The 21,133-nt window shown below is 53.6% G+C and overlaps 1 protein-coding gene across 1 annotated transcript; it reads right to left on the bottom strand.

The window, feature by feature from the left end:
• Positions 1-165: 165 nt before the first annotated feature.
• On the bottom strand, positions 166-20,244 carry WIPI1 (WD repeat domain, phosphoinositide interacting 1). The gene is made up of 13 exons (XM_058852440.1): positions 20,088-20,244; positions 18,086-18,168; positions 16,711-16,880; positions 13,107-13,203; positions 9,790-9,887; positions 8,660-8,752; positions 8,351-8,421; positions 7,563-7,670; positions 7,039-7,203; positions 6,803-6,910; positions 5,384-5,505; positions 4,676-4,776; positions 166-703 (listed from the first exon to the last, which is right to left on the bottom strand). Exons 1-13 carry the CDS (start codon positions 20,156-20,158, stop codon positions 656-658), a joined length of 1,335 nt encoding a protein of 444 aa, XP_058708423.1. The 5' UTR covers positions 20,159-20,244; the 3' UTR covers positions 166-655.
• Between the last annotated feature and the right edge of the window lie 889 nt (positions 20,245-21,133).

Genomic DNA, 21,133 nt, shown 5'->3' with positions numbered 1-21,133 from the left:
TGAAACCATTCTGGATTCTGATTTACACACCCAGATCTTTCTTTAGCCATAGGAGGATTTGTGTGGACTCACCCAGGTGTGCTGCCCTCGCCCCAGCCCCCAAAACCCCTCCCCAAACTTAATCCAAGCTGACACATTTAGGGCCCCAAAAAGTACAACAGGAGCTGCCAGGGACAGACTGTGACTTTATTCTGTCTTTCAGCATAGCAAATGGCATCTTCTCTAATATCACTGCAAAAATACTTTGCTTGGGTTAAAGTAGTCTGTATATACTGTACAAAGACATAAGTTTAATATCTCTTCCTATAAGTACATTTATACACATAAAACAGCATAAATTAGAAAAGGGACAAATGGGTATATAAAATTCTGGTTACATACAAATCCGATTAAATTAGCATTTACACTGTGGTTCTAACATAGAGTTTGTTAAATAGAGCCATGTGCATACAGTACATTGACACCCCACCCAGACACAAATTAGAACATGGGCTAAAAGGGCCAGGTGTTCACTTACACAGAGGAAAAAGTGTGGCCCACCTTAATTTATATTTTTTTTCTCATCTTGGGGACTCACAGATCTGTTCTTCGAAACTCCTGGCTTTTCCAAAGCACCTCCCAGCAGCTGTCCTAAGCGTGGATGTTTTGCTTCTCCTCATGACCTCTTCGCCTTGCCTGGCTGACCTCCACGGCACAAGATTATCTACCAAAATCAAAACAGAAGGGCCTTACTTTTCCCAGCACCAGGGAGCGTTTCCAGTTGGTTTTACGCACACGGGAGGAGCAGGGGGAGGGATGTCCCGCAGTGTTTTACTTTCCATTCAAAGGCAGATTGGTGAGAGGTTTATTTATTTGCTCTCCCCCTCCCCAAATTTACAGTCCTGGGAACAGGAACCATCTGGCTCAGTGATAAGAGTGTCTGGCTTCTGGCTGGCATGGGGCAGAGCAGAGCCAGGCTTTGGGCAGTGCAGTTCCTGGGGGTGAAGTGCATTTGCCTCACCAAGTGCTCCCAAAAAGCTCAGCTCTGGCGTGGCTGGAGGGAAGGGTTTGTGCTGGGTATCCCTGCCTCACTCTGGGGTCTCCAGATGGATCCCAGAGTTAAACTCCAACAGGTTAGACAGGATTAGGGGAGGGAAAGCCCAGCCTAAACAGCAGCAAAGCCAGGAAAGTGAAAGAGGAGGCAGGAGCAGAGAGGAACAGACAGCAGCAGGACCCTGATTCACCTCCCACCTCAGACCCTGGGGAAATTGTGCCCCTGCTTCTGGGTGAGGCAGGGGCAGCCCTGGCACAGATCTGCCACAGCTCCAGCCTTGCCAGACCTGGAAGGGATGTGAACCCCACAGCTCCTGGTCTCTGCCAGCTCCTCCTCCCAGCTCTGTCTCTCCAGGAGCTGCAGGACCATCACTGGCCAGGTTTCCAGGCACAAGCACTGACACTGGATGGCACAATTCCCAAGGGGCCTCAGATAATGTGCTGATAAGCTGGGCTTAATCCTGCAAGCCCCAGCTGCCCAAAATGCCAGTCTGAGCTACAAGGGCAGGAGCCAGGTTCTGCCAAACTCCCTCATCCATCCCCTGTGAACCATAATTACAAGTAGAGCCTCACTGGAAAATCTGTGGCCTTTCCTCTGCTACCAGCCAGCTGTTAAAAAATAATCACTTAAAATAATTAAGTGTCCATATCCATGCATCAGAAAGAGGGAAAGACCATCCAGCAAACAGCCAGGAGGAATCTGGGCCAATGCTGCTTCCAGAGAGCCAGAGATGTATCTGCAGCCTGGTTTCTTGTATCAACATCTGTGGTCTGGAGCAGCTGAGGGGTGTGTGGACCCCATGATAGGGTACTGATTTCTTCCCTCTTGTAGATCTCCCCGGATTTTTTCCCTCCTACAGGCAGCAGTATCCTTTGGCAGCACAGGAAGCTGCCCAAAGTGTTTTGGAGCTGCCAAAAACCGATGGGAAAGAGATGGTTTTTAGGAGTGATGGAGTATCAGTGAGGGGAAGCTGCCTTTGAAGAGCTGATTGCAGCCTCACTTGACTTAATGAAATATCTCTCCCGATAAAACCTTCACCTCTGGGTCCTGCAGCCAAATGCAGGATGGATCACCTATGCCTGGAAAGCACTGACCAATCTGCTGGAAGAAATCATTCCTCCTGCTGAATCCCAGAAGTTCTGGGGAGATCCCCTGGATGCACTCCCCAGCTGCACACAGGCCGTGCTGTTTGCAGAATCCTGTAGGATTTCTTCTGCCAAACCTCACAGCACTACCCCAAAACTGCAGTGCCCTGCCTGGCCCAAAACACACCCAGCAGCTCCCAGCACCACTGGAAACCTCACTCCCTGCTACACCCACAGAACAGGGGTGGCTGCTCAGGCAGGTGACCAGAAACAGCCCAAACTGCCACAGTTCTGCAGCCACAGCTGGGTTTGCTCTCCCCACCCTGTAAAATCTTCTGATCCTGCAGGGTGAGAGCTCTGCAGCCTCCTCCCTGAACATCCAGCACGGCACCCATGGCTTCAGCCCCCTCAGTAACACCTGAGTCCTTCCTGCCCAAGATCAGCAGTGACTTGGAGTGCTCAATCCACCCCATCCATGCAGGAATTGTCACTGAACTGGTTTAACCTCCTTCTGCAATCCTGGCACCAGCAGCAGCAACATCCACGTTCCCTCTTCTGAGGCCACTTTTTACGAGTCCTCCTTGGGCTCCTCATCTCCTCTCTGTCCCTCCTTCCACTTAATGAACAGGCAGTGTTTGACAGATTTTATGTCAGGCTGAAGCTGGTTTTCCTCAGTCTTTAACAGCTGAGCCTCTGAAGTCTTGCTTGAGGTCAAGGGAAGACAAGAGGTTTCAAAATGGGGAGAAACTGTGGGGTTTGAGCACTGCTGTTTCTCCAGAACCATGTCTGAGTTCAAAGCCATACCATGGGCTGCGGGTGAATATTCCATTTTGTCACAAGTTTTGAGGTTTTTAAAAGTCTTTTTGTTGCACATTGGAAAACAAACAAAACCCTTCCCATGTTTCCGCAAAGCCGAACGCTGTCAAAACATTTTTGTTGGATAAGGTCAGGTTTTCTCTCCCTCCTTCTCTGCACAGGAGTGACCTGAAACCCCCTTCCCTGAGACTGGAGATCAGAAGTGCTGAGAAAACAGCCAAGTTCAGTGAAATCCAGAGCATCCAAACATCCTGAGTGCTCCCACTGTGAGAGGCAAACCCCAAACCCAAGAGTGGGGGCTTTATCTGGGAGCTCCATTTGCTCAGCCTCCTTTATCAGGGAGTATTTTTGGAAAGCACCTTCCCTTCCCACACCACCTCCTCCCTAACAATACACATGTCACCGCTCTGTCAGGATAATGACAGGATTTGGAGGGATCAAAGTTCATTTCATAAAGCACCTGCTGTGGTGCAGCAGGGGTTTGGGGCTGCTTTCATCCAGCACAGTCCCAGCAGGAAGCCTCATTCAGGAGCAGCGTGATTCCTGCATGCTGGCATTTGCTTGTCCCCAAACCATGAGTTCAAGAGCAGGTTTAGCAGAAGGCAACAAAGGATTTCTCTCTGTCCCTGCTGCTCCTTCCAGGGGCCTGGGCCATCACCTTCTCAGTGGGCACACAGAGGGAGGCATTTTAAATATCCTTCTTGAGTAATGGAGTTGGACAGCTGGGAAATTCCTGCTCCCTGTTTGCAGCAGGGAATGTTGCAGGTAAGGAGAGAAATAATCTGAGGGTTGTGGGAGTTGAGCCGGGTTTAGGTGGTGCTGGCTCAAAGGGAGTCATGAGCCAGCCTCCTTTTATCTAAGTAACACTTTGCCTCAGCTCAGAGGAAGGTGCCTCACAGAGGTCAGCTCAGCACATGGAACGAATCCTGGGATAAGGTTTGTACTTCCTCCTTTTCAGGCAAAACTCCAACAGCAGGATATGTAAAAATGAAGTAAGGAATTCCAAAAGCCTGCCAAGGTTGCAACCTGAAATCCATTACAATATTCTGCTGCATTACTGCTATGAAGACACCACTGATTACAACCAGACCATAGCACAGATCGACATTTGTCCAATTAGGGGTTAGGTTATTAATTATTAATGAGTGCAGAATAGGAAAAGGAGCTGGAATGACACTGCCAGGCTGAAGTTAAGGTTGAAAAATCCACTAGCTCCTTCCAATGGTAACTGAGAAAGTGCCACATAAAAATCATAAAATGGCTTAGAACTCTGCTATTCCTTTCATCTCTGTACTTGGAAAAGGAGTTTCCTTCTCAGTTACCTTGGAAATGAAGAGACTGGTGAGGTTCAGGTATGTTCCAGCTGCATTCCATGAGCTAACACAACTGACTGAAAATGCAACAGGGTATTAAGTTTTTATTTCTAAATTGTTCCAATTAAAACTATTCCTGGTAATATTAGGAATCTGCTCAAGGCACAAAGGTTAGGTCTGGATCTGAGCACCATTCAGCAAGTTTGTTCAGATCTATCTCTGCTTAGGTTTGATCGTTTTTGCCCCATCCCCAGCTGCTGTTTAGTGGCGGTGTCATTTTCCTGGCACTGTCCCTAGAACCCATTCAGTTATTTTAGGTTTCCCAGTGAGCTGGGACAAGGAGGGGGGCAATGGAATCTCTTCTGGAAGAGATTCTGCCTTCTTAGCATGAGGGCTGCACTGCAGGTTTAGGGGTCCCGAATGCTCACAGGAGGAAACTCATTCTCGTCGTCCAGACAGACTGGTCCAGTCGCAAACTCGTGCTCTGGGATAACCTCCCCACGCAGGGCTCCCCCGTCCTCCGAGTAACCTGGCCAGGGGAAAACACAAGGAGTTACTGCAGGAAGGGGAAGGTGTCTCCATGGGCACTATGGATTATGGATGAGCTGCATGGTCAGCTCCCATGGCAGCAGCTTTCCTCCTCCTGCCATGAACCTAAGCACCAATTCCAGAGTAAGATCTGTGTTTGGATTTGGGTGTTACACTTGGGAATATGATGAGATAGTCACCCAGTGTTTTCCTGCAGCAGTTCAGTGCAAGGTATACCGGCTTCAGAGACTCTGAGGCAATCTCACCACAAAAACAGTGAGCCCTGACTTCTACATCCATGGTTCCAACTCCTGGAAACCACCTGGCAGCAGCTGCTGTCTGCCAAAGAGCTGTTCCTCCTCTGCCTTGGGCCTGTCTGTGGCACAGCTCGGCACAGGGAGCAGAGCTGGCACAGGAAGCAGAGCAGAAAACTCGTGCCCTGTTTTTTGTGGCAGGGGATGAACCAGGTGAGCTCCAAAGTCCTGTTGCCCCAGCGTGCAGTGAACTTGTGCTGATCCTGGACGAAACCTTGGAATGTGGGACGCTTTCCACTTTGCCCCAGGTGGTTTTGTGGCTTCTGCCTGAGGAAGGGCAGATGTGGTGCTTACCTGGCATGGTCGAAGTTGAAGGCACTGTACTTTGTCTGGCTACAGTTGCTGCATAAGATTGAGGTACTGGAGGCTGAAGGTCGTTTTCTTTGTTCTCCTCCATCTTTCCTGAGCCAAGCAGACTAATTGTACAGATCAAGAGAGGGGAGAAGTGTTAGTTCTGATCCTGGCTGTTCCTCCCCATGCATGCACATCACCCATCCCCATCCCTGCGTGCAGCAGCCCCAGCAGTGCTGTGGACAGGGGAGCATTGTGCTCCACAAGGAAAGCAGGGGGTGAAGAAGGAGATAGGGAAAGCACCACTTCAGCTGGAGGACAATGCTGGCATGGGAACAGAAGGGAACAGATTGACCACAAAAGCTTTAGGTTACAAAGGCAAACAGTGTTTCTAATCACAGAGGGGGCTCCGAAGGGCTTCCAACAGGAGCAGACTAGATGGGAAAAGCAGCCCTGGCTAGTTTAGGATGGAGTTTGAGCAGAGATATCGTATGATGTAATGTAACTCATGACCCAAGGGCCCTTTTCAGCCCTCTGATGCTCAGAGGAGCCCACATGACAAGGCTGGGGGCTGCGGGCGGCGCGCGCTGGACAGCGCAGCTTTGAAGTGCTTTTGTTTTGTGGCTTTTCCAAAAGCTGCTGGCACTTTCCTGGCTGGCAGCCACCTCCCGGCCTGGAGCACATGTTACATCTCACCCCACCCCAAAGGCTTCACATCTGGAGCCAAGCAGCCCAGATGTGTGCGGGGGGGTTATGTGCTTAATGGGATTTGCATATGGACTGAACAGCGGCGAGGGAGGCTCTGTTTTCACAGAATCCCAGAATGATTTCGCTTGGAAAAGACCTCTAAGATCATCGAGCCCAACCTTTGACTGATCACCAGCAGCTTGTCACCCAGACCAGAGCACTGAGGGCCACATCCAGTCATTCCTTGAACAACTCCAAGAACAGTGACACCACCACCTCCCTGGGCAGCCCCTTCCAATGCTTAACCACCCCTTCCAAGAAGAAATTCCTCTGCTTTGGCACTGGGCTGTTGTTCACGGAAGCTCACGGTGTCACTTCACACCATCCTACCCCCAGTCAGCTCTCCAGCACCCTCTCCAATCTGGAGAAGGTGCTCTGCTCTCCTGACACCACAATGGTCAGAGCTCTGCTGTTAGGGGCATCTCCTAAAGCACAGCCTGCCCAGTCCAAGCTGCCATGGCATCTGAGAAGTCTCTGGTTTCTCCTGCACCAAATCCTGTGTCCCTGCCTGCTGATGAGCTTCCCATCCACATCTGTCAGATCAGATAGCTCAAATAACAAACTCAGCTCTAACCTTCTTGCTCCTACAGCTCCATTTTGTGCTGCCAGGTGAGATTTCCCTTCATTTTTCAAAAGATCAGCCTCTGTATGAGGTGGGAGTGAAGGCAGAATTACCTGTGATTTTTAATTAAGACACACTCCCCTCCATCCTGTGGGTCCAGGTTATAGATGTAGAGATGTCCATCCGACGTCGTCACCAACAGCCGAGGCAGCTTCTGAATCCTGGTGGGAAAAGCATCCTGAGGCCAAAACCCCCCACACACAGACACAGCAGCACCCACAGCACGTGCTCTGCAGGCAGGGGATGAGATAAGGCTGGCCTGGCCCGGGTCAGTAGGGTCAGTACGTACGTGGAGAGGGCACAGATGTTCCTCTGTCCGGAGATGTTCAGCCGGACGGTGGCAAAGGCTCGGTCCTGGCTCATCATGCCTGACACCTGGGCAGGGAGGTAGTTGGTAGCAGCCTGGAACATCTTTCCCATGTAACCACTCCAGGTTGGAGGCTCCTCTGGCCGGCTGAGGGGTCACAAAGCAGCGTCAGTGGGGTTGCCATGATCAGCGTGACAAAACATCAGGAACAGACCTGATCTCGCATGGCCAAAGGGTGTTTTGGAGCACCTGTACATTGTGCACCAGCTTGGCTGGAGTGGGCAGAGAACACTGGCACCTAATAAAGCCAGAGAGGCCTGGAGAGCCTGACAGCAGGGGTGCAGTGTGTGGCTTTTCCAAGGAACAAGTCCCACAGGACACAGCTTGCAGCTGGTATTGCTCATGGAGAGAACGTGGTGAGAACACGGAGAGCAGCTGTGTAAACACAGACCTCTGAAGCAGAGACAGCCCTGGGGCAGGCAGGTTCAGCCAGGCTAATCCCTCACCTGTCTGTGAGATGCTCCAGTTTGAAGATGTGCACGGTCTCTGTGTTGCTGGAGGCACAGAGGAACTGGGAATCCATGCTGAACACCAGGGAGCTGATGTTCACATACCTAGAGCCAAGCAAGGACAGGACTGGTCACTCCACAGCGATCATTCAAGGGGAACTGCTGGGTTTGGCTCACAGAGGAGTGGATGGGCAGGAAGGAGACCCATCCATGGTGAGGATCACCCTGCACAGCTGCTGCTGAGCCTGTGGCCTCACTGAGCAATTCCCTAATCCCTTTGCTCAGCAGGCCTGGGAGCAGCCTCAAGCTAGTGACAAACAGCCAGAGAGGTGGAAATGTCCTTGCTCACAGAGCTGCCTGTGGAGGGACATCTGTGCCAGCCTCACTGCAGCTTCTGGTGCTGCAGAGACCAGGGAGGATATCCAAAGTGCTCAACAGTGGGTTACAAACAGCATCTCCTGCACAGGTTCAGCAGGAATGAGGTCTCTGACAATTCTGTGAACTTCATTATTTCAAATAAGAAAAAAGGAAGGACAGAGTAAACAGGACGGAGTGACTCCATGTCTGTTCCTTGCCATTGCCCTGTTCTGTGACACACTGAAGGGAATCAATGAGCTGGGCACAGCCTGGCACAGTGACACTTCCAGCCCATACGTTTACTCATGTTTTCCTTCTGCTAAAGATGCCAAAGCCACCAGGATCTGACGTTGCCCTGTGTCCTTGTGTTTACATTTTGGCTCTGGGAGCCCTCTGTGTACTTGCCACTGCCAGAAGAATGAACTGACCTTTTCATCCCTCGCCGGAATTCATAGAGTTTTTGCCCCCCAGGAATGGAAAATACACGAATGACTGTGCCCTGCAAAAAATGCAAATGGAAATATCATGTAGGAGCAGGCCAAGGAGCCCGAGCCCTTTCCCTGACACACCCAGGAAACTCAGGACATGCAAAGGCTCCTCCTGTTTGCCAGCTGGGCTCGATCTGATCTCAATGCACTGACCAGTCATGGCCGTTCTGTGCTGGCTATGTTTAAGGGGCAGCTCAGGGGTGCTGATGCAGCCCTGGGCAGAGGGAGGGTATGTGCAGCCACACTCACTTTTTCAGAAGCACTGGCCAACTTGGAGCCGGTGGAGTTGAAGGCAAGAGCGGCCAGAGGCCCATCGTGGGCAGGAATGGTGCAGGCTGTTTTCTGTAAGGCACAAGGGAATGTGAGTGCAAAGGGACACGCTGGTCCTTGGACTGTGTGGGCAAAGGGACACGCTGATCCTTGGACTGTGTGAGGGCAGAACGTTCCTGCCTTGTACCCTGTCCATCTGCTGATGTGGATCCATGGGATCGTCTGCTACTGATGGTGTCCCTTCAACATCCTCAGCAGTTTATCTCTGCCCTGCCTGGAGTTCATTCCCCACCTATTATGGCCACTGTGATTACAGGAAGCTCATCTCAGGGGCAGAGAACCTCAGCTCCCTGCCTCTCCAGGGTTCAGGATTGTGTCTGCACCCTCTGCAAAGCCTGGTCCTTCTCTGTCAGGATAAGAGCTGGCTTCCCTGCAATTCTCAGTGCTGCACAGCAGGTCCTGCTGCAGTGACACCACCCTGGTACCTGCAGGGAGCCCCAGCCCTCGCAGCAGCAGCCTTTTCCCTGTGCTCTGCTCCTCCCCTGCTGCAGATCCTCAGCTCTCGCTGCACGTACGGAGCCACCAGCCTTATGTAACCCAAAGCCCTGCCATCAACAGCAGATAATCATGACCCTGCATCCAGCCAGGGAGAGATTTCCTAAGGGGACTTTGGACACTTTGCCCTCCTTGTGACTTTGGGTTCGGCATCCCTTCCAGCCCAGTGTGGCAAAGTGGCTGCTCCAGATCCTGCGCTGTGCCTGGAGCAGCCCCAGCCCCCCTGACCCCCACTGGTCACATCATTCCCGTGGGATGGGCTGCTGACACTCCCACAGCAACCCCCGTGTCAGCCTGGCAGCGGCCCTGGGGCTGCAGGGCAGTGGGTCACGTTTCCCTGAATATCATCCTGTGCTGGGAGATGCACGTCCTGACCTCAGAGCTGTCTGCTCCGAGCAAGGGGATACATCCAGATGTGCCTCGCAGGCAATTCCCTCGCACTCCAGCTCGGTGGAGTGTATTTATTCATCCTTCCCAAGGGCCCCGTTGGCTTTGCTGTGGCTCTGTTTGTTTTCAGCCCCTGCCGGTATCCAAAGGCCGAGCTTCGCACTTACCAAAGTATTTCCGTCGTAAAGCACGATCTCTCCGCTGGTCGCGCTGCCGGGATAAGCCAAGTAGGAGTTGGCGTGGTTGATGGAGAGAGCACACAGACCTGGCAGGGGGACAGGGACACGGCTGAGGCTGCGAATGGGGGGAGGACAGCACGGGGCACGGAGCGGACGTTCGGGTTCTGGCTCATGCTGGGACTGCTCGGCCCCGCAGCGCTGGGAACAGCTCGGCCGTGGGGACATCTGCTGGTACGGGACAGAACGGCGGCCGTGCCCTGCCACCCTCCCTGAGCACACGGAACCCAGATCCGGCTTTCCAGCACGCTCTGGGCTTTCCCTCTGCATTATCTCCCCGGGGAAGGCAGGAATAGGTGCACGGAAGAGCGAAGGACATGTGGCTCTGAGGGCTGACAGCACTCCCGTCCAGCCACATCTGGACACGTCCAGATGTGCACAGGGTGTCGGGGCCGGGCTGGAAGCTCAGAGGAGCAGCCCAGCGTGGGTGCAGCCCCGTTGCAGCCTGGCTGAAGGCAGTGCCATTTCCTTCTGCTCTGAATGGAAAAGGGAAGGAAGCAGAGAAAGACAAAGGAAATGCGCCAGATGTGCAGGGAGTTTCCGGCTGACGAGGAACTTGAACGTAGCGAAATTTGAAGCACAGGGGGAGTTCTTCCCCCCTAAGAGCCATCTGGTTTTGTGCCAACACGAGCACAAAGGTTCCCAAACGCTCCTTTCAAAGCGGGCAGGAATTACAGGATGAGACAGGGATGGATGGATACGTGTGTGGGTACATCCATCTGCCTGTCCCCCAGGTGACCTCGGAAAAGAGCATCTCTTCCTGCCTCTCGTTCAGCCCGGTGAATCCTGTCACATACGAAACGTACCTCGCTCGCTTCCTGCCGCACATCCGCGGGCTCGCAGCCCTCCCAAACCCGCCTCAAGGCTCCAGCACGACCTGAGCGAGCTTCCTGAGCCGCGGCGGGGCTCGCACCTAAGCCCACGTGCGGAGGAAGCGGCGGGGTTAAAGGCAGCAGCACAGCCACACACCGCACGTAGCCGCGGGACGGGTCGTGCCGTGCTAGCCCCGTGTCAGGACACGGCCCTGGCCCCCGCCCAGCAGCAGCGGGGAAGGATCGGCCGGAGCTCTCGTTTTAGGTCATTGTTTATAACCAAACAAAGAGACCGCAGCCGAGCCAGGAGCTGCAGGATCAGCCAGAGGCCCCGGGGATCCGTTCCCCGTCCGTCCAGAGGCGAGCACATCGTGCCAGGGACGGCGCACCGGGAGAGGCACGAGGAGCACGGCAGCAGCAAAGCGCCGGCAATTAAAAGGCAATTAAAGAGGGAGGGATAGGAGGAAGGCAAAGATAGCCCAGAGACTGCTGCTGTGATGAGCATCCTGCCTTCTCCATCCCGCCCAGGGAGCACGGGGGGATCAGCGCAGCCCTTTCAGAGAGGATCAGGGAAGGCTGGAGCTGAACAAAGCGAGCTCTGAGCGCTGGGGTGAGTCAGCCGCTCCCTCTGCTCCTCTGGCCGGGAAAGCAGGCCAGGGGAAAACACACATGTGAGTGTACTGGGCTGACCTAGGAACACACAAGGAACAAGGGTGACAGGGCCACAGGCAGCCTTTGAAGATGCTCCTCTCCCTGGTGCTTGCAGCGGGGGGCTCAGGGGGGAGGAGGCAGGCTGGCACTGCTCAGATGGCACCTCTGGGAGTGCCACGTCACAGGCGGCTTCCTCAAGCACCATGGAAAAATGCTACTGTGCCTAGGAAGCCTGGCCTTGCCCTCAGGCCAGCAGGTCCAGGCACATCCAGGGCTTGGCAGGAGACACGTGAGGTGGTTCCCAAAGCTGCAGTCATTCCCAAGATGCGTCCCCACAGCACACACGTCACCCAAAGCACTGTGACCTCCTTGGTTCAAACGCTGCCCCTGACGTGAATCACATGAAAAACAACTGCCTTGGACACCGTAGGCATTTTCCTCTCCTATGTGGAGGAGGCTGGATCAGGAGCCAGGTGCTGGCCAGGAACAGCCAGAGGTCTCACTGTGACTGGCCAGTGTGGCTGCAGCAAACCCTGGTCCTGCCTGTGCTGGTGTCACCATGCCCAGGACACACACCTTAGGGGCTGGCACATTTTCCACGCTCTCCTACATCCCCACTCCTAAGCAAGTTGCACAAAGAGCAGTGAGGCTGCACTGCCCTGACCTACTGGACACATTGCCCTTGGGGTCAAGCTTGGGACCAAAGCAGATGGCCCAGGGACAACAGGGGCACTGCACTTGTCACTCAGCTCATTTCAATGACAGCTGCTACAGTAAAAAGGGTTTAAAACACTAAGCCCATATGAAGCCTGTGATCTGCAGCATCCCAGTCCTGCCCTAGCTGATTGCTGCTGCTCTTAAACCGTGACCTGATCCTCCAGCCCCTCTGCAGAACAGCTCCAGGCCTGGGTATCCCTGCCCATCCTGCTGCCGGGCCTTCTCAGGAAGGTTTTAAACTTTAATTATATTTGCAGCATTTAGCATGTTTAATCCACACACAGAGCCCATCTGGAGTGACCTGAAGTAGGTCAGGGGAGCTGCTGGAAGAGCATCCCTTGAAAGCCCCGAGGCCAAACGTGAGCACATCAGCAGCTTCCCAAGCACCCAGCCATGAAAGGATGCTGCAGCCCGAGCAGGACAGCGCAGCAACGCGGGCACCCGGCCAAACTTCCCTCTCTGCTGCTAAAAATAGCTCCTCTCCCAGCAGCAGGAAAGCCGGATTCACCCTGTGCCACACACACAGGATCTGTGCTGCAGCCACCTGCCCTGCCCCTCGGCTCTGCAGCCTGCATGGAATCGCAGGCTGCAGCTCCTGGGAACTCCCTGGCAGGGATTGGTGCTGTGCCTGGCTGTGTGTTCTGTCCCTGGTGATCACTTTGGGAGCTGATCCCAGGGTGAAGTCAGACCCTTCTGCCCATCTCTGCTCTCCTTTGATGCACCTGCTCTGGACGGAGCAGGGGTTTGCTCCAGGCAGGGCAGGGTTTTGCTCAGGACAGAGCTGGGTCACAGCACCAGGCCTGACAGAGCTCAAGGAGAGTCTGGACAATACTCTGGGCACAGGGTGGGATTGTTGGGATGGTGCTGTGCAAGGCAAGGAGCTGGATTCAGTCATCCTTGTGGGTGCCTTCCAACTCAGCCCATCCTGTGATTCTCCCAAGCCTGCCTGACTGCCTCCGTGTATTTCTGACTGCTGGATTAGGATGCCCAGGCCACAGGCTGGTTTAAATTCTAACACAATGCTGTGGCTCTACAAAGCTCCCTTTCACACAGCTCTCCCATGCTCACCTGTTGTGTTGGGAGGTGTGTCCAGAATAGTCTTCAAAAGCTTCATGTCCTTGATGTTATGGATGTAAATTGACTCTTCCAGGCAGACCACCAGCCTCTGCAAGGACACAGGGGACATGCACAGAACCCCACCAGCACTGCCCCTGGCTGCTGCTCCCACACTTCCCAAACCCAAACCTTTGCTGTCAGACAAACTCAACAGGAATTTCCCACACACTGAAATGTAACAGAAACGGGATCTCTTCTGCTTCTCCATCCCCTCTCACATTTGGGTTTGTACGACCCTTGTTTTGAGTTTTTGCATCTGGTCTTGCTTTAGAGAGAAGACAAAACTTCATGACTTCTCTGCTCCTCCACATCTTCCACATCCCCAGGAACAGGAAGACCCATCATGGTAACACCCCACCACAGGCCTTGATTGCCATCTATTCCTACCCCAACTTTTCTTTGCAGTTCTTAACAAATTACTTATTTATCACAAAGACCTGGCAGCAGAGAGGCTGCAATCCTGCTTGTCAGTGTGCCCCTAGATGGGAATACAGGCCCTTTGCTCTGACTTCTTCCTGATTTGGGAGACAACATGGAGGTGCTGGGTCTGCCACTGCTACTAAACTTAATGCATCTGTCCAGCACATTAATGTTTATTTTCACATTTGCTGTTAGCAGAAAGACTCTGCTTTATGTGCCCTGCAGAACTGCATAAACACAGAGCTGAGACTCATTTGTTCAGGGACAGTCACCCTTGCACCATGTTGGCTGAAGGGCTGGGATTAACCAAGTTCAGGTGTTTGTACCTCTTCTGCTGACCCTGCCAGGAACATCCACCCAGCCATGGGGAGGCAAAGGGAAGCCCTGGGCCACCACCTCTGTGGCCACTCAGCTTTGTGTCTCAGCTTGCTCCAGATCCCTGCGTGTCACCACGGAGGCTTTTTGCACAGAGGCTTTTTTTGGGACCAGGCTTTGGGTCTGGCTGAAGGGCTGAGCTTTGTAAGTCCAGCAAGTGCACAGCTTCACCTCCCTTAGTGCCAAGAGTCCGGAAGCACTAAAAACATCCCAATAAAAGCCTAAGCCCAGACCCCATCCATCCTGAAGTTGGAGCACCCAAATCCATGTCCAGGAAGCCTCCACCTCTTCAGAAATAAGGCCACTTATTTAGTATCTAAATGTGGAGCTTAGTCACTAACTTGAAACACCCACATTAAAAATCTCTGCCTTGCTCCACCATTACTCTCAGATCAAACTCTTTCCCACTTCTATTCCTGCTAACCACAGCATCTGGGGCTGTGTCAGAGCCATTTTGCATTTCCAGGAAGACTTTGCCTTTTCTACAGTAAGAGCCATCCACTTGCAAGCAGAGGAATATTTATACAGCTGATTTGGGCAAAGCCACCATGTGCTTTCCCAGAACGGGCTGCTCTTGATGTCCAGGTGAAGGGAGCTTTCCAGATGATGGCAAAACAGCAGCCAGAGAGGCTGGCACCCACAGGGACAAAATCCAGGAAAGTTTGGGAGGTGAAGAGGCAGAAGAGGTCTGGACAAGCTCAGCAGGGTCTGGAGAGAGCTGGTTCACCCCTCCTGGGCTCCACGCAGCCCTGTGGCTACGTGGGGGTCACTGGGATGGGGTTTATCCTCACTGTGCACACAGACAGAGCCTCAGAGAAGGTGAGGTGAGGTGTGATTGCTACACAGGGTCAAGGCACTGCTAATTGTCCAAAATGTTACTTCCCACCAGCTTGTTCTGTAGTTTGACTGGATCAGGTCAGACAACTGAGCTGTATCTGGGGCTGAAATGGGTTTGGACACAGCCAGATAAACACCTCAAACCTCTGCAAAGAGCTCAGCAGGGTTTCAGCAGAGAGTGAAAAACCCAGGAGCTTCCCAGCAGTCCCAGAGCACAGCCTGATTCCTCCCTTTGAGACAAATCAGGATTTACCTTCACACACTTCAGAGTTATCATGGAGCTTGGAACTAAGAATTCCCACAACAACTGAGGGATTTGCTTGTTTGCACAATGAGGACTTTTTCACAGAGGGAACAGACTGAAACATGCACCTTTTGTTTGAGACCTGCTCCTGGTTAATTTGTCACCATTTTCCTGACTTAATGCCTTGTCTGGGATTTGTCCTTCTGTGAACTTCCAATGGAGTGTAGCTTCCCTACAGAAGCTCAGATAAGAGTTCAAGTGTCACATGCAGAATCTGGTGGCCACCAGTTTAAGTCCTGGATGCAAACTGAAATAATGATTTCTATTCAACCTACCCAAATTGAGAAGGTTTAGATGGGACTTGAGGAAAAAGTTCTTCATGGAAAGGGTTATTAAGCATGAACAAGCTGTTCAGGGCAGTGGTGGGGTCACCATCCCTGGAGGGATTAAAAAACTGTGTGGAAGTGGCACTTTGGAACAGGGCTTAGTGGTGGCCTTGGCAGTGCTGGGGAATGGTTGGACTTGACGGTCTTATTGATATTTTCCAACCTAAATGACTCCATGATTCTGTGTTTCTAAACATCTGTAGCATCCTCAAATCCCTCCTGGTGTGTCTGTGGCACAGCCAGAGGATGAGCTCAGCCCAGGATTTGAACCCCAGCTCATAAAGCAGCCAAGAACTGCGGATGCACAGCTGGTTCTGTGCATCACCTTCAGGCAGCTCCAGAGCAGCACACGGGGAGCAGCCTGAACTTACTTTATTCACACCAATCTCCTAGAGCTGCTCAGCAGAACCTCCCAGTTTATTTTTACACACACACACATCTATCTGCAATTCAAAGGAAGTCTCTTGTTTGCCAGTTTCACTGTAAGCTTAAGTGAAAAAAATCAATTTAGGACAGATTTAATTGTAGTACAGGAACTCCTGGTCAAAGACAGCTTTACTGGAAGCTCAGCCCAGAGAGCCTCACTGCAGGTCTCACTGTTGCTAACTGAGGAGAGGCTGATTATATACAATTACCCAGACTGCTTATTTCTTCATTGTAAAATGTCCTCTGCTTCTTAGGGCATATACTTGGAAAATAATTATGGATAAAAAGATGACTTAAAATCCTCCAAAAGAGCTCAGGGCAGCATGAAGCTGTGTCACATCACAAAGTAACACTCTAAAAGCCTCATTGTAAGTGGCCTGAATGGGTTTTATACCTTTAAAACCAAAACAAGGCTGCTATCAGTACTTGGAAAACGGCTTTTTGCGTTATCCATAGAATTCCAGATACTCCTGGGTTTTTGTAACCAACTTTGAAGGTCTCGAGATGGCAGAGGTGGGCCTGAAGTCAGAATGTGGAATCCAAGGGAGGGAGCAACATGAAAAGGTGTTTATTTGGTAGAGCTCTGTCCTGAACACACAAGAAGGCAGATGACAAAAAGCCTTTGTGCAATTGCCACCAAAACAAGGCCTTGGCCTCCTTTTCCTGAAGGAAACAGCAGTGGCAGATGATACCACAGCCCTGCAGCTCCTGTCAGAGGCCTCTCATGTGGGGCTGGGAGGACAGCACAGGCACCCACCCCTCCAATTCCCCTCACAGCCTTCCTGCAAACCTCCCCAGGCTGCTCCCAGCTGGAAAGGCAAAAGCAGCAAAGAGCCAGAGTGGGATAACTCTGGATAACCCCTCTCACCTGCCGGTTCAGCCGGATGGACAGGATTTTACTGGAATAGCTGTAGTTGCAGATCTCTGTCCCTTTCTTGAAGTGGTAGACATTCATTTGCTGTGGCTTGGCATGGCTGACCACAACCACAAGGCTGCTGGAGAACAGACGCTCCACGATGTAAACATCTGGGATTTCATCTGGGCACACAAGGAGAGCAAGGCAGAGCCTTCAGCTTGGCTCGACTGCAGCAACAAGAGTCAGCTCAAGAGGGGATTGGGTTGGAAAGTTCTGTGCTAAGGTGTCCAACATTGTTTTTGTGAAAATTTTCTCATGCCTGGCACAAATCAATTAGGTCAGAGCAGGAAGGGGTTAAAGAACCTTCCCCTGAAGGCAGAAATGAAGTTCTCTTTGACAGTGCTGCTGGGCAGGGCCCTGCTGAAGATAATCCTCAGGCACTCCAGCTGCACTAGATCCTTGGGAAGGGAATATGAAGTGGGGAGCTCCCTGCCTGTGGTCAGGGACTTTTCTGGGGTGTGTGAGGGTTTGTTAAGGTAAGGCAGGACCTGGCTGTGGCTTGGTGTTTCTCCCAGCCTCCCTGGGGAAGCAAACAGTGCTGGTGTTTGGGATGACTCCTGCTGTGTGGAGAAGGCACCAGTGCAGTGGTGCTGGTGGCTCTGTACCCAAATCCCTGGAGACTGCAATTCCCAGTGTGCCCAGCCCTGAGTGATGCTCAGTTTGGGCTGGGCTGTGTTGGATGAACAAAGGCTGCCCCACAACTGTCATCCGGGACTGATTGATGCCTCAGCCCATAAATCTGAGTGTGTCACTAGCAGGGACCTGTTTCCTTTTGCCTGACTCTGGGAAAGGAGCCTGGACCCTGCTCCAGATGAGGCAGCTGTGTCTGACTGCTGAGGCTCCTTCTGCAGCCACTGGAGAACATATTCACTAACTGAACACATCCAGCTGGGAAGTGTTATCCCCAGTGCATCTCTGCTGAAGCATTTCTGGCCTGAAGCAGCCTGGAGTCCCTGCTCCATGAGGCCAGGCTTGTTTTGGGCTGTTCAGTGTGTGTTGCATGCTGCTGTGAGCACAGCTAAGAGCTGCAGGCCTGCTGGGAATGACCTTCTTTACATGGAAAACCTGTTAAAAACATCTTGCTTGTAAATACCACACTGGATTAAAAGCCTGGGAGTTATCCAGCAGCTGTGCTGGAAGCCTGTGGGCTGCTGCCCATGTACCTGAAACATTCCAGTGGGAAATTGCCTCTGAATGCTGGGCTGCAGCAGGAGCTGCTGCTGTCACAGCAGTGGAAAAGATGTGGGGCTCTAACAAAGGTGAAGGACTCCCATGAATTTAAAGTACTGCTGGTCAATATTCCGCCCCAGGGAAACAGGAGACTTACTGCTTTCATGGACCTGGTCCAGTTGCTCCACAGAACTTAAGGAGAAAAGTCTGTATCCAGTTGTGGTTCCAATTGCCAGGGAGCTGCAAAGACAAAGCAAAAACCTGCTGGTTCTGGGCTGAAGCTCTCCAGGTGACAGCAAGACTCCCTGCAGGGATGGTGTACTGGTTTCCACTGGGATGGGGATTTTTTGTCATATTAGCTTGTATGGGGCTGTGTTTTGGCTTTGTCCTGAACACAGGGTTGGTAACCTGGGGATGTTTTTGTTGTTGCTGAGCTGTGCTTGCACAGTCAAGGCTTTTTCTGCTCCTCACCCCTCCAGTGACGAGGCTGGGGCGGCACAAGGAGCTGGGAAGGGACACAGCCAGGCCAGCTGACCCCAACTGACCCCAGGGACATCCCAGGCCCTCCAAGCTCAGGGGATAAAGCATTAGCTTTTTAAAGCATTAGCTAAAAAAATCACTAGAAAACTTATTCATTTCTTTATTCCTTTTAAGTTTAAAGCCTGTTTTGCTCTTCTTCTAATCCATATCTCACAGCAAGAAATGAGTAAGTTTTCTAGTGATTTTTTTAGCTAATGCTTTAAAACCACGACAAGGGGGAAATAAGGAGGAAGGGGAGGACATTTGGAGTGATGGCCTTTGTCCTCCCTGTTGTGTGTGATGCAGCCCTGCTGTCCCAGGGATGGCTGAGCCCCTGCCTGCCACGGGAGGTGTGGAATGAATTCCTTGTTCTGCTTTGCTTGCATGTGTGGCTTTTGCTTTAATTATTAATCTGTCTTTTCTCAGACTGTGAGTTTTCTCACTTTTACTCTTTTGGTTCTCTTTCCACCTCACTGAGTGAGGAGTGGGCTGGGGTTAAACCCTGACATTGGGGAAACGAGCAGTTCCTGGCACAGTGGTCTGTGAAGGCACAACTTCAGGTTCCAACCTAAATAATACAGAGTACCAAACTCAGGAATCCAGTTTTCCATCTGAGGCTGTTGCAGCCTACAGAAGGCCAGTATCATTCTGAGAGAGCAAACTCATCCCTTCCTACAGCCCTGTGGCTGCTGGAGGAGCAAACAGGTACAGATCTACCTGGGAGGGTGCAGGCAGGACCCATGGGACACAGAAGGGGCTGATCCACCTGTACTGACACAGCGACTTATCCTGCTTGTGGAAGCTTTGCTCTCACTGCTAATGGGGCAGAGTCTTGTCAAGCGCTGTCTCTGCCCAGTTCCAGATGTAGTAAGCAGCAGGATCTAGGTCTTGAACCAGCGGCCAGCCCACAATAGCAGCGTTTGTACTGGTGGCAGCGACCAGCAGCTTCACGCCAGCAGCGCATCCACATCCCTCAAAGCAGCCTTTGTTCGGGCCCACTAATGCAAAGGAAACGGCGTTTCCAGGTGTGAATGAGGCTCATATCTCTGATTCTTATCTCGTTCCCCACGGTCTGGGCCGATCCGGCTGCCACATCCGTGTGTGGCTCGCTGTTTCGGGAGGTTTTGCTGTCCCGGTTGGGAAGGGTGAGCGCAGGTCAGCGGGGCTGGGGCTGCCCGGAACGCGGCTGTTCCCCCGAGCGGGGCCGGGCTCCGGCACGGGCCGCTCGCCGAGAGCCTCCGCGGGGGTTTTGGTGGCCCTGGGCAACGCCGCCACCTCCCAAGTGGCCACACACCCTCTCAGCAGACAAAGCCCCGGGGGAACGCCGCTGCCCTGAGCATCCCAAGCGCTTCCCGAGCTGCGGGGGAGGCAAAGCCCGGCGGCCGCTCCCAATTCCGCCTCCCCGGGCCCTCGGTGGGTGCTGCGGCCGGAGGGGCTCCGGTTGGGATAGAGCAGCACGGCCCGTGTGTGTGTGTGTGTGTGCGGCCAAGGGGGGGTTCCGCGGGGCCGTCCCTGTGGGGACCTGTCGCGCCACGGGGGCGCTGGCACCCGCCCCGCTCCGGGCCGCGGGGCCGGACCAACCCCGCCCGCCGCGGCCCGGCCGCCGTCGCCCCCCGCCCCGCGGCGGCCGCCCCGCTTACGTGCAGTCCTGGTTGTAGGAGAAGCAGCTGAGCGCCGCGGGCGCCCCCGGGGCCTCGGCCGCGGCCTCCATGGAGCGGGCGCGGCGCCTCGGCCGCTGCGGCCCCCGCGCCCGCCCCGGCCCCGCTCCGCCGCCGCACGGGCGGTGCCGCCGCCCATTGGCTCGCTCGCCGCTGATGGACGCGCGGAGCGACCTATCGGATGAGGAGCAGGCGGGGAGGGCCCGCCCCCCCGAGTGGCGGAACCGCCTCCCATTGGCTGGCGGCGCGGAGCAGCAGCGCGGGGCCACGTGGTGATGTTGTGGTTGCATCAGACGGGAGCGGCGACAGCGGGGGGACACGGGGACAACGGGGGGACACGGGGACAATGGGGACAACGGGGGGACACGGGGACAACGGGGGGACACGGGGACAGCGGGGACAACGGGGGGACACGGGGACAGCGGGGAGACAACGGGGACAGCGGGGGGACACGGGGACAGCGGGGGGACACGGGGACAACGGGGGGACAACGGGGACAACGGGGGGACACGGGGACAGCGGGGGGACACAGGGACAACGGGGGGACACGGGGACAACGGGGGGACACCGGGACAGCGGGGGGACACGGGGACAACGGGGGGACACGGCGACAAGGGGCTGCTGCAGCGGCCCGGGGTGGCCTCAAGGAAGGCTTGGGCGGGGGAAAGTGATGGTGACGCTGTGGTGACACCGCTGAGCGGAAAACAAGTCAGTCCGCCTCTCCACATCCTCGGCTAAACGGAGCTTTGGAGAGTTGTTTTCACATCTTTACAGCGCTGACATCCTAAAGCTAACGGCGTTTGTGCATCGTTCCTGTGCTTAACACCGCTGCTGCCGTGGCGGGGGCAAATCTACCGGGGGAAACACAAAGGAAAACAAACCTCCGAGCCAGTCACTAAATGACAAATATTCCAGGAGTCAGTGCAATGACATTAGCAGTGCACAGAAACGCCGGGGCAGAGCCTGCAAACCCCCTAATTAGATGAGTAATCCTCATGTGAGCGCTGAAGTCATTGGCCCCAGATCAC

This window comes from Poecile atricapillus, chromosome 17, assembly GCF_030490865.1.
Source record: "Poecile atricapillus isolate bPoeAtr1 chromosome 17, bPoeAtr1.hap1, whole genome shotgun sequence".
In the NCBI taxonomy this organism is placed as follows: domain Eukaryota; kingdom Metazoa; phylum Chordata; class Aves; order Passeriformes; family Paridae; genus Poecile; species Poecile atricapillus.
The sequence above is the reverse complement of the archived record's forward strand: the minus strand, read 5'-3'. Positions and strand labels throughout refer to the sequence as shown.

Excerpts from the sequence above, each read along its gene's own strand:
- WIPI1 (XM_058852440.1), bottom strand. The coding sequence starts at position 20,158 with ATGGAGGCCGCGGCCGAGGCCCCGGGGGCGCCCGCGGCGCTCAGCTGC. Across the intron at positions 8,422-8,659 it reads TGGCCAGTGCTTCTGAAAAA|GGCACAGTCATTCGTGTATT; the intron begins GTGAGTGTGGCT and ends CATTTTTTGCAG. Across the intron at positions 704-4,675 it reads ACGAGAATGAGTTTCCTCCT|ATAATCTTGTGCCGTGGAGG; the intron begins GTGAGCATTCGG and ends TGATTTTGGTAG.